Genomic DNA, 16,986 nt, shown 5'->3' on the forward strand with positions numbered 1-16,986 from the left:
TTTAACCTTCCAACTAGCTGATACCCAATTTTCCAAACTTTTCAAAACTGCCATGAGAAAGAGCTTATTTGTTTAGTTATAATAACAAAATGCTTTTAGTACTTTACACCAATTTCTTAGACATATTTTTTATACACACACACAAACTTAAGAGCATTACAAAAAATATTCTAAGATACATATATGCGGCTTGTCCAGGTGGAGGGTTAAAATATTCTTGAACCCTCTATTATCTAACTTAATTATAGTTTATTCAGCGATTAAATGCTTAAACGTTACAAAAAAAAAAAAAAAAAAAAAAAAAAAAAAAAAAAAGAAGAAGAAGAATAAGAGACGTCAAGACTGATTCAGAATTTAAAATGTTTTTCGACCTTACTGATTAGTAGTCTCTTAATCTCTTCTAAAATTTCTAGATATAACCGCTAACAGTTATCATGCTTAATAAAATCCCAATGTTTTAAGACATAACATGTAGTCTTATTTGGCATCAGTTTCAGTAAAAGCTTGTAATATCAATTTTTTATTGGAATGTAAATTAAATTTGATCTACTTTAAGCTTTACTTGGCATGTATCTACCACAATATCACATAGCACTTAATTTAAAAACACAGTTACCGTGATTAACAGAGTATTGATTGTTTCAAAAACTTCATTTTTAGATTCTCAAGTGTACAAAAACTTCATAAATTTTCCTAAACATTTTAGGATTTTCGTTTTCTTTCTTTTTTTAATTTGCTTCTTGAACACCATAAATTATAATTTTCCCTAGCAAGTTCTGAAATTTCTCTTCAACACTTGCTCTTTAATAAATTAAATTATTAATCTTTAATTTAAATTTAATAATAATAAATAAAATTATTAATCTTTAATAAAAATTAAATTAAAAAAGTAAGATTTTGAAGGAATATCGACTATCAACAGCCACAATATACACTGACCATCTTATATATACATTTCTAAAGCATACATTTTAAATTTATATTTACACTTTTCAGCCTAAACATTATGATTACCCTCACCTTGAGAATGTGCTCACCAGAATGACATAGATGACATGAGACAAGGTGGGTATGCCCTTCAAGTGTACAATCAAAAGCTTGCCGACGCTAAATCTCAGTCTTTGAAAACATTTCTTTTGACCATTGATGTTCAAAATGTATGGAAAAAGATTTACACGTATGGAGTTAAAAAGAGATTTCGTGGAAAAAAAAAATTGAAATAACTGGTATTTGTCTTCCCACTGCAGAGACAACTCACTCTTTAGAAGAGACAATTACTGCTGTGCTTCAGAAATCTTTCCCCTCGAATCTGGAGGAAAATGATGATAATTTACATAAGGAATATCGTCAATCTGCGCGTACTGCTTATTCTTCTTTTGTTGATCCTATGTTTTCCTGTGATGAAATTAATACACTTATTTTAATGCAGGAACTAAATAAATCACCTGGTCCTGATTCTATTTCAAATCATTTAATGTTTCCTCAATTTCTCCATAAACTTTTTAACGTTTGCCTAAATGTTGGCATTTTTCCACGTGTTTGGAAACATGCTCAAGTAATTCTTACTCCTAAAGGAAATGAGTCTAGGATTCCTCACCTAGATAACCTTAGATGTATAAGCTTATACTTCCTGTTTTAGGTAAGTGCTTGGAAAAACTTTTTATTAACAGAATTTGCTGGTATCTCCGCCATGGAGACCTTTCTGGTAATCAGTATGGTTTTACACCTCAAAAAAGTTCTGAAGACGCTCCTTTACGCTTGAATGAAATTGTTCAGAGAGGAAAAAAGAAAAACTTGCACACTATTTTGGTCTTTTTGAATATGAAGGGCGCCCTCGACTATGCGTGGTGGCCTTGTGTTCTCAATCTTCTCAAAAAAGTGGAACTTCCAATGAATATTTTTTCACTTGCTGCTGATTTTTTAAATGATCGGGCAGCCAAACTGCAATTGGGCTCGGCTTCTGCAATTCGTCACCTTGAAAGGGGTTGCCCTCAAGGCTCAGTTTTTCAGGACCTACGTTTTAGAATATTATTATTAATGATCTCCTATCAAAACTGGAAAATCTTGCCTATTGTGATACTATAGGCTTTGCGGATGATGTCTTGTTTTGCTGGCCAACTGGTCAAAAGGTTTTAAATTAGACTTTAATCCTGATAAAACCAGTGTTATGATTAGTGAAAAGCGAAACATCTGTTATGATGCATTTCAGTTATCTCTCGATGGCACCCCTTTAACTGTGGTAAAGCAAATGAAATATCTTGGGGGTTTTCTTGACTGCAAGTTTCCTTGGAAGCAACACTAACTTATGTATCAGAGAAATGTGATAGATAACAGCGTGGTTTAAGTCGTATTGCACGCAACACATACAGTATTAATTACAATGTTCATTCGCTCAACTATAAACAAGGAATTGCACCCTTCATTATGTATGGCTCTAAAGTCTGGGGTATATTGCTCAAGAAGATAAATTATACATATTTACGACACGTTCAAAGGCGGATACTTCTGCAGGTCGTATGTGGATATCGCACCGTTAGCTACAAGTCTGTTTATGCAATTTCTTTCTTTCCTCCAATTGACATTGCCATTCTTCATTCTATTCCTTATATGGAAAATATTTCTGCTTCTGCTGTCTCTCAGTATATTACAATTATTGTATTTTACCTCCATCTGATCTTCCTCATCCTTCAGAAAGAAATGGTTCCAAATCAATGGTTACAACAGTCGCGAGTCCACGAATATTATGATTGGATCATGTTACAATGGAATAGAGTTACATGATCAGATGAATCACATTTTCATTTACATCATGTTTATGGCTAAAGTCAGGGTATGTCATCTCCCAGATGAACAGTTGATTTATGCAAACACTGTGCGACATAAATAGGCCGGCTTTGGGAGATGTTCCCAAGAGTATCTCTTGAGACCAGTGATAATTGTACAACATTAAAGTTGCAAACTATTTGAACATACCTTCTGATTAGTTCCCCCCCTTTTCCACTATAAAATGATGCTTCCAACAAGATAACACTCCTTGTCAGAAGGCAGGAATTGTCAGACAGTTGCTGAGGAACATGACGATGTGCTGGCTTTTTTAACTTACGAGAAATTAATTTTATTAAGCATATCTGGGACTTGCAGAGCACCACTGCTTCTTCATGAAAATTTTGAAAATCTGAAACATCATAAATGGTTTCAAAATATCTAGTTCTGTTATTTCTCGATCAGCAAAATTTTCTACAGTATTAGAAATATTTAATTGTCTGACGAAAAGTGCAGTCATGGTTTAAGGTCCAGTTGCAGTCTGTTTACAGCCTTTAATGTGTCACTGCTTAAATAATAAACTCTGGAAAAATTACATATTACATTATTACTCTAAAAATTATACAAGATAATAAAAATAATATGTTCCGGATGCAGGCAAGGAAGTTAAAAATATAGTTTAAGTCTTGAAATAAGACCACCTTTTTAATATCAGAAATGTAATTTAATATATAAAATGAAAAGTACTGAAAACTTACTTTAGACGGAAAACATGTTTCTTCTTTGTGTAATCAGATGCAATTTGTGCTGTGCCACCCCTAAGCTCAATGGGTGATTCATTGCGATAATAGTTCTCAGGCTCCTATCGAGAAAATAAAACATTTTCAGTATTTTGTTGAAGTAAATATTCTAAACATATACTGCTTTCAAATCAGTCAGGTTAACAAACCTGCTTGTAATGCCTTTGATCTTTGTATGCAAACAGCTTATTGCCTTGAAGTACAACATATATTTTATCCCAAGATCTGAAAGTTAAAGAAAAAATATTTTTAAGATTGTTTGTCACATTCAAAAATTAAACAAGTCAAATAACAATACTTCACGAACTAAGAGGGCTGTATAGGAAAATTACCCTGCTCACTAACATTATATATGTTTATTAGAGTACAAAATGGTGATTTTTCTTAAGCATTTAACCTTTATTTAGAGGAGGGCAGATTAATAGCTTCCACAATTTAATTATAATACAAGAAATTAAGATATTTATTTTATGGCCAGTTTAAAAAAAAGCATTTTATGATGAGTAAAATACAATTCAATATGGAAAAATTATTTCACATTATGCACAATAGCACTGTCCCATTCTTAGTACTTCAAATAACTTAAAAAAGGCACAAAATCTCAGAATTATAGGAATTAATCTATATATTTTATACACTACTTTTTTAAAATCTATTAAAATGCTTAATCAGTTACAGTTGTAAAGAAAACATAATTTTAACCATACTCTGGAAAACAATATTAATGAATTAATGGGAAAACTTCATAATAGAAACTAATCCTGAGTCTAATTAGGCGTAGAGGAGTACACAAGTAAAATTTTTTGAAGATAACACTTCTTGTTTTAATTCAGAGCTTCGAAAAGAGTGCTGAAATAAGCAATGCTGGGAAGTGTGTAAAAGAGTAAGAGATTTTGCCTATGATTAAAAAACACTAGATTCTGAATACCGTAGCAGATTTAGTATTCCCCAGGGTGTGCGCCACAGGAAGACCTGTTACTCTCCACACATCCTTAAAAAGCTCTTTTTTGCTTATATGATGATTACATGCATATGAATGGGGGGGGATAACTTCGGTATATGATATTTACATTTCATATTTACACTTTAGTCTATTTGTTTCATGGTAGTACTTTTCAAAGAAAGTGACACCACTATTAAAAAAACACAACCCAATATTGCACGTTTTGCACATGTACTGGGATCCATATCAGATTCACTATCTGAAAGCAATTCGTATAGCACTTTCAATGCTTCAGAAATGGCCAGCCCTCTCCGATCTGTTTGGAAAATAATTAAAAACAAATTAAAAAAAAAAAAAAAAAAAAAACACAACCAATATCTACAATTAGAAAATATATAATAAAATTAAATAAACATCTACAACTCAAAAAAGCAAAAGAGAACTGCTCTAGTGAAAAACCAAACAGCTATCTGATATAATTAATTACCCTTAACCTTCAGAAAATTACCCCAACAATTTGTTAGTTGAAAACCAAACGTCCCCCCCCCCAAAAAAAAGAGAGAGAGAGAGAAACAAGAAATGAAACACAGATGAGGACCCACCTTTCTGTAGTCAATGAACTGACCGACGAGATACAGAGAAACAAATACAGTCTCTCCAGTTGTCCTAAAGTCTTGGTGAGCCCGTTTTGGGAATACCTGAGGTTCGCCGTTTGATTTTAGGCAAGATTTCAAGGTAAAAATTTAAAACTAATATAGAATAAAAAAATTAGCATACAACCAAAAAAATAACAAATTTCTTTTCAAACAATTCCTTTATACCTTAAAAAAATCTGGAAGATTTCTTTGAAAAATGAATGTCTTAAAAAACTAAACATGGCTAAAATGTATGGACTGGTTTGTGTTGAGCTGCCATCTACTATACATAAAGAAGGTTCAGAGTAACCTATAGTTATTTATAAATCCTTTTTCATTCATTTTTTCTGTGCATACAGAAGGAAATTTTTTGTGCCGCAAAGGGTTAACTGATGGATTAATGGAAGAATTTCAAAACAGAAACTAATCCTATGGGAGGAGCACACATTTACAGATGCATTAAGTAATTCCATAAAATCTTTCCAATAATATTTTATTGAAAAGAACATTTTAAAAAGGGGGGGAAATGTCTCAGTTGCATTATAACATAAATATAAGAATGGGAAAAGATTAAATTAAGAGCATACTAGACCTATGATAGCAAATATCAAAGATTTTCAGCTGAAAATCTAAAGTACACTTAATTTTTTTTTTTCTTAATTAAGTGTATTAATTCTGCAATACCTTTCAAAGTTTTTTTAAAAATACATACCGACTAGTAGCCTTCTTGGTTGTAGACTCCCACTCATGCTTACGTCCTAACAAGCCTTCACATTGAACCTCCTCATCAGGGGAGGTAGCTGTTGGACTGCCTTTTTCTAAAATAAAATATAGCAATAAATTTAAATATTTACTACAAAAACAATACTTTTTAATAAATATTAAATTGTTTAATATAAAGTGGTCAATCTGTTATTCTAAAAGCAAGCTTTAGCAATAAATCCATTTTTCTTTAATTTCAGTCATAGAAAATAAATTATTGTCAAAAGAGTGGGTATTTTAAAACTAAATAACGAGTTCATATTATTTAACGATCATAAAGGTAAAATTTTACCAAATCAAAGGGGAAAAGTTCACTATAAAAACCATTTCTGTTCTTTGTAACTTAGATCTCTTCCTTAAGAGTATAGTTACTGCATTCATAGAGGTAATTATTTAAAGATTGTCCCAAAGGGTTTTATTTTAAAATGGTTACAAAACTGGAGAAATCCCATATGATAGAGCATTTCAACACCATCGTCAAATTAAAACCTTAAGCAAATTATCCTAAAAATGGCCTTAAAAAAAGGAAGTAAATGGAATAAAAGTAATGAAATAAATTTATTACATTACTTCCAAAAATACAATTAGTGCAAGCAGGTCAAAAATAATTTATTGTATAAATATTAACATAAAAATTTCATGCCATTGTTATTTTAGTATGTAAAAAAACTTTTTAAAATTTAGAACTTCACATGTAAACTCTTTAGTAAAAATTTCTTAAACAAAAATTAAAGTAACATATTTTGGAAAAAGTAGTTCATAGAAATCAAAGTACTTCAAAACTGAGCTCAGAATCAGAAGGTTTTCACCATTAAAATGAAAGGGGGGGGAGGAACCCAACCTTAATGATCTCTTAAAAAAAAAAAAAAAAAAAAAAAAAAAAAAAAAAAAAAAAAAAATATAAAATAAAATATACTTCTCAGCTCCTTAGTTGCAAAAAGAAAAATAAAACAGTTTTGTTAAATCTTTTGCATTGAATGGTTTCATTTTAAACAACGTAACAGCCCTATTTTACAAGTAAACCTTTATTACTCCCATTTCAGCAATAAAACTAAAAATTAATACCACCGATTCTAAATTGGGCTATCACGGAAGCTTGGGGGGGATTATCAAGTTAAAATTTCTCTCCTGAACACTATTTCTCTTTCAGATTTGCAATTTTATTGAAGCTAAAAAAGGAGGCAGTATGGGCATATGGGCCAAAGTGGACACATTTAAAAATCTTAAATCATTAGCACTCCAATTTATTTGTCTGAGTTAATAACATTTCACCAATGAAAAGCATAGTAATATATTTTCTCAGTGCAAAGACTTCATAACCACCACCTGTTATCACCAGAACTGAATTCAATTTACCAAAAAAGCCTCCTTCTTCATCATCTGTTGCTGGTGACTTCTTTTTCCGCCAGCTACTAAATGGAGATTTTGACCGCGACCTTTTTTTCTTGTCCTTTTCAGGAGAAGGGGCTTAGGGGTACGTAAATATATTAGTTAATTTAAAATAAAATACTTTATTGATTGACAACATTAACACTGAAACACAGGCATACCTCAATTTACTAAATTTCACAGATACTGCACATTTTTACAAATAGAGAATAGGGACAATCCTGTATCAAATTGGCATTTTGACATTTTAATTTGCTTGGTTTCTACTTCTATGTTATACTCTTACAATTCACCTAATATTATGAACTTTATCACTGCACTGAAATTACGCCAATTAATAACTGTATAATGGCTTCTGATTTCAATGACTAAGAATTTTTTTTATTACTTAATTTTGTAAAAGATTATTAAATCTGTTAAAATTGCCTACCTCATAAATCTTTCACAGATTTTCAGGTATTTTAAACTTTAACCAAAATTTATTCTGAAATGAGGATTATTCACAATTGTACAATTATCTTTAAATGTTAAAGTTAAAATGGGAATCTGAAAGAAAGCTAAAAACGAGGCCTTTTGCTTCAAACATCTGAGATGGAAGAAGCACTGGAAAATTTTTTGAAGATGATCAAAAGTGTTACTCCAACAAAAACACAAATAAGAAAGTGCACATACTACTTTTCCTACTGCAATACACATAAATATAACTTTTATATGCATTAGAAAAGCAAAATATAATTTGTTTCATTTCATTATTCAGTTAACTGGGACAAACTTGAAACATGCACAAAATATCTAGAGGTATGCCTGTACTGCTAAACGAGAGATGATAAATTTTACAGTGGTACCTTGATAAATCATAAATGAGTCGCTCAACATTTATAATTAGATATGCAATGTAATAAACTTAAAGTAATTGGTACTTGAATTTTAATCAAAATATATACTTAAAAAGAGCTAATAAACACTATTTGATATCCCAAAGATTAACATTTCCTGGAAAATAATTTATCTATGACAAAAAGTAGAAAATCTGGAATAATTTAATTACTGTAAAACTGGTTAAAAAGTTCTTTGATACAACTAGTGCAGTTGCTTTATTTGTCAAATGCATTAAAATCCAGATACCACAGTACGATACAGAGCATAATTAAATGCCAAAATGTAACAACTTACTGCTGGGTGCTGATTGAGATTCTTGTGGAAGCCCACTATGTGATGCTGCAGCAGCTAAAGAAAAAATTATAAAAAGGATAAAGTAAAATTTAGTGCTTAAATAAACATTAAGAACAATTACAAGTAAGTGTTAATAGTATTTAAACCCTATTTATTAAACTATTAGTCATTTAAAAAACCTAAATCAACATATATTTCCTATTAAATTTAATTTTTGCAAATAATAAAAGCATAATTTCTTGCAGTATCTGACAAAAGCATGGTACAAAGCAGATATCTAATTAAAAATTCAGCTTAAGTTTCAATAGGTAGAAGTTCTCTCAGCTATCTATTCTTTTGACTTGAAAATTTGGTAGTAAGACAAAGTATCTAGAAAACTTACTTCCAAAATAACCAATCTACTCAAAGCACCAACCAATATAATACATTGAATTTTCTCTGCCTGTACTTGAATTCATCCGCTTGGTAAAACCTTTGGCAAAACAGTTATTGAGCTACCTATTGCTTAGCTATACCTATTGCAAACCTCTCCAAAGAGCCAATAAGTAAAAAAAAAAAAATTATCTACGGTACATACTGGATGGCAAATGCATACAATTGTCACACCATTCTAATTCTCAGAGATAGTTACAACACAGTAATTATAATAGAAAGAATGAACAGTTTTTATTTGAGAGGTCTCAAAAATCCCTCTTTTCATATCAACAACTCACAGAAACCCTTTCAATGATTTTACATCACCTCCTTCACACGGCTATTAATATCCAAGACTTTTACAAAGACATGCCATTCTTGCTCTAAACAGATATACACAATTGCACAAAAATATGGCCAACCTATGAGGCCAGATTATTGACTGCAGAATTATAAGATACACTCTTTTGCAAAACAATCAAAGCACCATGAAGGGAGTGGGTGTTTTTTTTTTTTGATGAAATTGAATATGTGTCCAGCTCAGATAATAAAATGATTAAAAAATCAAGGTCATAGTACCTGTTCATGGCTCACAATCACCCATTGAGTGTTCAAATTAGTAGTTGGTCGAACCGCCCCTGGCGACAATGCATGTTTGACTTCCTCAAGGCAAGGAGTGGTAGAGGTTCCTAATGTCATCCTGCGACACATTCATCAGTTGTTGCTCCAGATCTGTGATATTTTGTGGTGCCTGAATCTGGTGGCCTATTACGACCCAGACATAACCTTGCTGGCCAAGGAAAAGTATCAACCACATGGGGACAGTCCAGAGATATGCAAGCGGTATGTGGCCTGACATTATCTTGTTCGAAAATGGACCCAGGATGATGTGCCATGAAGGGGAATGAAACAGTCTGCAGGATGGTATCAACATATCATTGAGCTGTTAAAGATGTATGGAGGATGACTAAAGATGACCTGCTGTTATAAGAAATAGTGCCACACACCACCACACCAGGGGTTATGGCTGTATACCTTTGTAAAACAAAGGATGATTGGGACTGCTGGCCCCGTCCTCTCTGAACACGAAAGTCATCTGCTTCAAGAGTAAAGTGAGATTAATCGCTAAACACTATACGATGTCGGTATTGGCAGCACTCCAGACAACTCTGATGTTGTGGGTCAAAGGCAAGCATCTTAAAGGCCTCTGTGATCCTAACTCCGCTTCAGACAAGCCGTGTGAGATGGTGGACGGTACCATGGGAAGTATACACATGACTGTATGTGTTGAATAGTCGACGATGATACCGTTGGGGAGGTTTGGGCCTGGCGAACAATCATCCTATCTTGCCTCGCATTTGTGCTCCTTGGCCTTTCAGAGCCTTCATTTCATCGGCAATTTCCTTGTAACAACCATTACTGCCAACATCTTTGCACAGCAGTGTCTGTACACTGCAGGTGGCGGCTTATTGCTCAGTATGACCACCCAGCTTCATGCAGCCATACAATGTAACCACGTTCGAAGACATTTAGTTGTGTGTAAGGTCTTCAATAGCATCATAATGGCATCTTTAGTTGCTTCTTTACAGAATTACAATGGCAGAAAAAAAGCTTTTTTTACTGGTTATATACTCTGCAAATTGCACACTAGAAACGTGTGCTACGATCGCAACTCCCGTTCATTTGCATGTTCGACCAAGATGATTTTGCATACCAAATTTCATCATGATCGCAAAAGTCCTTCTTGGTGTTTCGATTTTTTTGCAAAGGAGTGCATCATTGATTTAAATCTAGGGTACAAAATTTTAAATAATTTTTAACTAACAAATGCATTTATTTCCTATTTAATTACATTACACTCAGAATTTGTGGGACTTTTCCACCGATTATCTTGTCAAACAACCAATGAGTGCGATTTTGTGCCAATTATGGATGATTCTGTCCTTTAGAATTCTGTAGTAATGATTAGTGATAGTTGCTGAAAATTCCGCCAACGGTAAACAGGATGCTACATAAATACCTTTCTGTACATTGCATAAAAATTGTATAATTAAAGAAGAATAAAGCTTTAAGTTTGTCACAGATGATGATGATTCGATCCAACATTCAAATCTCTAGCTGAAATGATATCTCATTTAAGTTACAGCTTTATCCTCTACATCAAGTTAACAACAGTACTTTATCTTGCTACAGTTTTAAATATTGTGCAGATATTGTCAACTTACTGCATTATTGCACCTAACAACAAAACAAGTCAGACCATCAAAAAAGTTCTGTGAAGCATGTTCAGTCATTAGGACTATTTCGCTTTAAGATTGCATCATTTTTTTCTCTTCTTGGCGCCTTCTATGACGCAGATGTTCATTACAGCAAACCTGTAAACACTCGCTCAGTTTTTTATTGCTGTTGTTAGTAGTAAGTCATCGCTTGAAAGATAGCACACGTGATTAAGGTTTTAGAATAAAATATATTAATTAGTATAGTCCACATCTATACTTTAGGTTAACCTAAGTTGAGAACACTGGATATAGTAGAAAGTGTATGCGTCCGCCATAGAATATAGTTCTACCATTTCGAGAAGTAATATTGTAAAATTTATGATGTGATATATGAATACTGTTGAACAAAGAGAACAGAAGGAAAAAAATGTGTGAAACGATAGATTATGTTAGGTCCAGCTTTTTGTTTATAAATTTTCTAAATCGTGTCAATCATTCAATGACCACCAGGAAGACATCCCCCTTTTTTTTTGGCATTATTGGCAAAACTGCAAATTCCAGCAAACCCGACCTCACTCCACTCTTGACGAGAAAAGCAATTAGGGCATTCATTCATTCGCTCACTGACCGGGAGGAGAAAAAAGCAATTGTTATGGTATCCGCTTCATCTTCGACATACGTGTATAATTTTCAACCTCATAAACCTGAATTAACAGTACCGCTAAGATTATTGTAATGAATGTTTTTGTCAATTAAGAGGGCATTTTTCCTAATAAATACGATAACGATATTGTTACTTGTTAAAATCTTGAATACCTCAGATAAAAAAAAAAGCCCTCTCCTCTGCCACAAATTTAAAATGCAAGAGCTGTTTTCAAGGAAAAAAAAAGGGGGCAGAACTATAAACAGTTATAAATAACATTATAACTGTTATACAAGCTAACAAGTCCCTTAGAAAATATAATATGGAAGTGTTGCAGGAATAGCCGAGTGCTTAAATCGCTGAATCATTTGAGAGCAAGCGAACGGGCTGTATTCATGGACAGTTTTGGTGCTTTTCTCATATGTAACGTGAATACGAACTTGTTTCTTTTACAAAGGTCCTCCACGAAATGCATCTCACCCCTTAGTCAGATATCTCTAGTGTGCTTTGCTATATTCAAATCACCTAACCTAACCAATATGGAAGTACTGATCAATTAAATTAACTATGGTAGAAGGAACAAGGTTTCTGTTGACAGGAAGGGATGGCTTCATGGGGAATTTCTAAGGGTAAAGGACTAAAGGACCTTTTTTTATACAACACACCGAGGGACTTCTATGCAGTTCAAAGCTTACAAAAGCCATTACAACCAACTCACTGTATACTACCAGTGTTTCACGGCTTAAGCAACTTTATCATTAATGCACTTGATTTGCAGATGATTCCACCTAAGAAAAGGAATAACCAGATTTTTTTCATATGATATGCTTGTTGTTTTTACACCTCAAAGGAAATGTATGGTTTTTGCCTAACTTATACAGTCATACACGTTAACTTAAACAGTCATTCACATATAATTCGCAGATTCTCAGCGAGCTGAATCAGTCTGCTTTTTGCTTTTTATAAATTGAAAGATGTAAAAGCAATATATTCCTTTGCGCAAAGCAAAAGACGCCCCGTCACGCATAGACGTTTCATTTGTCAATGGATAAGAATTTTAATTTTAAAATACAAGCAAACTGTCGTTTAATACGGCAAATGTCTTAAAAGCAATAAATGCACTTCTTAAGAATTTAATTTTTTATACATTTTTAGTTCTTATGAATATTTGCACTTTGTTGTAACTAATACAAGACATTTCTAATGTTATAATTTTAATTGATTAGTGGAATTAATTGGTATATGATTAATTAATTGGTATAAGATCATTTGATTCTTAATTTTTATGTTTGTTTCACAATTTTAAAGCTTTAATATTTTTCTAATACCTTGAAATTTTTAATGGTAAGCTCTTTAGTAGACTGCTATTTGAAGATCTCAATTTTCAGTCTTTTTATTCATTTTATTTTTGATTTTAAACAGTAATCAGAAAGCTAGGATAAAACATACTGTAGGAGGGTGATTTTCTGAGACTGACTGGAAATACGTGTGTCTTAGGAGACAATTAATACAGGATATAATTTTCATAATATCTCCTATAAAATATTGTCAGAGTTTTTAAACAATCGCAAATTAAAATCAAATTAACGTCTTTAAAAATAAATTTAAAAACTTTCCCCTCGTTCACTGTTTTGGTAGCAACAAGCTGCATAAACTCTTAAAAATTAACAGAAAATAACTTACTACCAGATTTTCCAAATTTACATATTTTACTTTTAACTAAGCAAACAGTCTTGGGGAAAAAAATTCGACAAAATCTGCAAGGAATACATTGTTAGCTCTTCCGGTTTCAAGTTTCAAATATCATCAATTTAGTATTTGTCGCATTTAGATAATAGTGAAATATTTCACAAAAAATAAGACAATGAATAACATGCCCTACATTTTACACTATGATGAACTATCAATTTCAACTGCAGCTTCACTGCATAAAAAGATTTTTATTTAAAAATGCTGAATTTGGCAAGAAGTCGCCAAATGTGTAGCAAACTGGAGGAATTGAATATCCACCGGCAGTTTACTGCGTATGGATAACTTGAAGAACAGGGTGAAAAGGTCATTCTAGCCTTGTATGTGTTCTCAGGTTAGCTTGTCGCGAAGTAAAGTTAAATTGGAGTTGTTGTATAATAACACCCGCATTGCATGAACAAAGCATCAAAACAGCCCCTACAGAATAACTCATATCAAAAACGCTTTCAAGAATAAATAATTATTGTTTAATGATTCATGAGACTATTTATAACTTTTATACATCAATCAAATACTTTCAGATATTATAAAAGAGAAAATAGTTACTATTACAATTAATAAGTCATAATCGTCCATGTCAAGTACTATTATAAAATAATTATCTCGGGTGGATATACAATACATTAATGTCAGGTATTCTAAAAGAGTACAATTACAGGCAATAAGACTACAATCACTGAGCATCACCAAGATATGAAATACATATATGGGATGCATAAGAGCACGTCGTCAGAGATGTGTCTGAGGACAATTTGGCAGAAGGGTGGCACAGGGCAGTGGTCACAAACTGACAGGTCCTGAAGCAATTTTCTGTGGCCCAGTAATGCATTTGTTTTAATACAGTGCTTAGAGATTACAACAAAGCATAAATTCTTTATACAGTGGACTGCAATATAGTGTTCATTAAGAAAATAAAAACATGCTAGCAAACATTTTAGCCAAAAGTACATAAGTAACACATATAACAGTGCACTGACAGACCCATAAATGAAACTAAGGGGGAAAAAAAGGCATCAAACTGTCACATCTCACGGAATGGCAATTTAAAATATAAACAAAATTAGAGACATTCAAATGCAATACCAGAGATTGTGTTTATATGTACGATTGCTACTGAATGAAAAAGAAACAGCATGAATAGATTTATGCCATCAGTTAAATGAAAAAATTACAGATTTTGTATGCTTGCATACCAGACCAGCTGACAGCTAGCAGAATTTTTACATCATGGTGTGTTTGTTTCTTTTTCCTAACGAATTGGTACTTTTACTTTTCTTGAGTAAATCACTAGCTGAAAAGCTGTTTTTGAAAGTTTTCTTTGAAAATTTAGCGAGTTTTCATAATTTGTTTATTTTCCATACATAATTTGCTTACTTCAAGCTTTAAAAGCAAGTTACTTAGTGGCTAATTCAACGTACTAAATTGACAAATAAATGTCAGTCCAGAAATTTAATATTTAGCTGATGGTATACCTGGATTATGAAATGTAACCAAAAGAAATTTTTTAAGATAGAAAATAAGGACAATAAATTTGAATTTCTCCCTTTGTATTGTTATTTTTGTTCAGGTTAGTTAGTTCTAAGTATTGGCCCCCAGCCCACCTAACAGACAAAGCCTGCCATATGGCGTGTGGGGGCAGGCCAATCCCCCCCCCAAAAGTTACATAACAGAATTTAACAAACTTAATAAATGCCTGGTAATAAGTTCAAATCATACAATCACACAAAACGAACATAAAAAAAAAATCTCTCCCCCCAAAAAGAGGAGGGGTTATTAAAAAAATCAAACACATAAAGCAAATACATACATTCCAAACACTCTCAGTGAAATTAGTATATAGAGGCATCGTTCCCATTTCTGCGTTTTTCCCCACGTTTTAAAACCTTAAGTTTACTTTCAATCAGTTATTATTATTCAAATCTTCTTTATATTATCCAAATTCATCTTAAATTTATAAGTTTACTTCTATTATTTCTATTTTCAATATGATTTTTTGCTTTGTTATATCTCGATACCAATATTCTTCTTATTCTCATTCACAATTTGCATAACATCTCATGCAAATTTTCTAAACAATTTATAGTTACTAAATAAGTCATCAAACTTTGTAAATTTATATTTACATATTATTCTTGTTCGAGTATATTTTGATAAATATTTAGCAAGTGAGATTAAGTTAAATTTACTCAGTTATTTGAAATTTTGTTAAAAAAATTCTGGCCTGCCAGCCTTCAGGTCTTGCATGCGTGCTCATGCAATTTGATTTCAAGACCACTAATAAATGCTGAGCTGGTGATAGATAGTATGCATCGACAGAGCATAAAAGTTGAAAGTCTAAACAATTGCATGGCCGCTCTATTGATGGTCTCCTGGCATAGGGCATTCCAGCAAATTGTTGACTGCCACCATTTACACACTCACTGACCATTTCTGGAAAAGAGCAGGCCATGACAGAAATCGGTGTACCCCGCCCTGCTGCAACCCTGATGCAAACATAACTAAATATGTATAACTTAATCAATGCCTGGAAGCATTAGTGAAAAATTATGCAAATACTGACCAAATGGATTTTCTTCATCGCATTTCACATAATATTAAGTTTTGCATATTGATCTATTAATATAATGTATACATATTTCTTAAAATATGTTTAATATTCAGAATTTAAATTTCAGCTGTTCTGTTGTGCTCTTTTAGATTTAGGCTTGGACATTTGCTTCAGACATAGTTTGAATTACTTAGTTTTGGGCTATTCTGATGGGGTACCAAGAAATTTATATGCCAATGAAATTAGGGACAAGTATGACAAAGAATAGGGATGGAGAAAAAAAGGCACATTCAAACTAAAATGCAGTGGATCCTGATGCATTGAAGCTCAAAATGTGGATTCCATTAGAAATTTATAACAAAGCATTAACACAAACTATTTGGGAGGCTTTTGATTTACATATGTATATGTAAGAACAATTATTTAATCTATAACCAGCTTCTCATATTTCCTTTTTAATTTGGTGCTCCTTCCTAACTTAATAGTAAAATGTTTATATTAAAGTTTCCTGAAATGTGTCATCAAAAAATTCAAATTAAGGTTATCCAAAAATTAAAATTAACAGCATTACATAAGATTATTATGTAATGCTGTTGATGCATTTACTTACATAACATAAAAAAACTGAAGTTTTTTATGCAATAAAAACCAAACTTAACAAATAGTAAGCACTAGTATGTCCTTCTGCTGCGAAATAAAGTAAGTTACCATTTTAAAACTAACATCAAAAGGAATCTTAGTTCTTCTTGTTTTTGCTGCTATGAAACTAATACGCTAACTGCTGCTTATCACTAGTAGTAATACTGTGAACATGAACATGCACTAGCAATTATGGAAATAAAAGACTGCTTCAATTTAGATGTATGTGTTTATATCAATGACGCTAAAATATAATAAAGAATAGTATCAAACAGTCATAACTTTATCTCAACCTTTATATACAAGCAT

At 32.2% G+C, this 16,986-nt stretch overlaps 1 protein-coding gene across 8 annotated transcripts in view; it reads right to left on the reverse strand.

Annotated features, from left to right (window-relative positions):
• beta-Spec (spectrin beta chain) overlaps nt 1–16,986 on the reverse strand; it is a 128,483-nt gene that overhangs the window by 5,824 nt on the left and 105,673 nt on the right. For 4 of the 8 annotated variants that reach the window (XM_035354239.2, XM_035354237.2, XM_035354238.2 and 1 more), the window contains 5 exons: nt 8,466–8,519; nt 7,260–7,370; nt 5,854–5,959; nt 3,713–3,788; nt 3,522–3,625 (listed from right to left, as the gene is read on the reverse strand). In XM_035354239.2, coding sequence (XP_035210130.1) covers nt 3,522–3,625; nt 3,713–3,788; nt 5,854–5,959; nt 7,260–7,370; nt 8,466–8,519 — 451 coding nt within the window. The remainder of the gene's footprint in view (nt 1–3,521; nt 3,626–3,712; nt 3,789–5,853; nt 5,960–7,259; nt 7,371–8,465; nt 8,520–16,986) is intronic. The other 4 variants (XM_035354243.2, XM_035354241.2, XM_035354242.2 and 1 more) reach the window with 1 other exon arrangement.

The sequence above is a fragment of the Stegodyphus dumicola genome, chromosome 1 (genome assembly GCF_044657685.1).
Source record: "Stegodyphus dumicola isolate Sdum_Otavi_A_Nest chromosome 1, ASM4465768v1".
Classification (NCBI taxonomy): Eukaryota; Metazoa; Arthropoda; class Arachnida; order Araneae; family Eresidae; genus Stegodyphus; species Stegodyphus dumicola.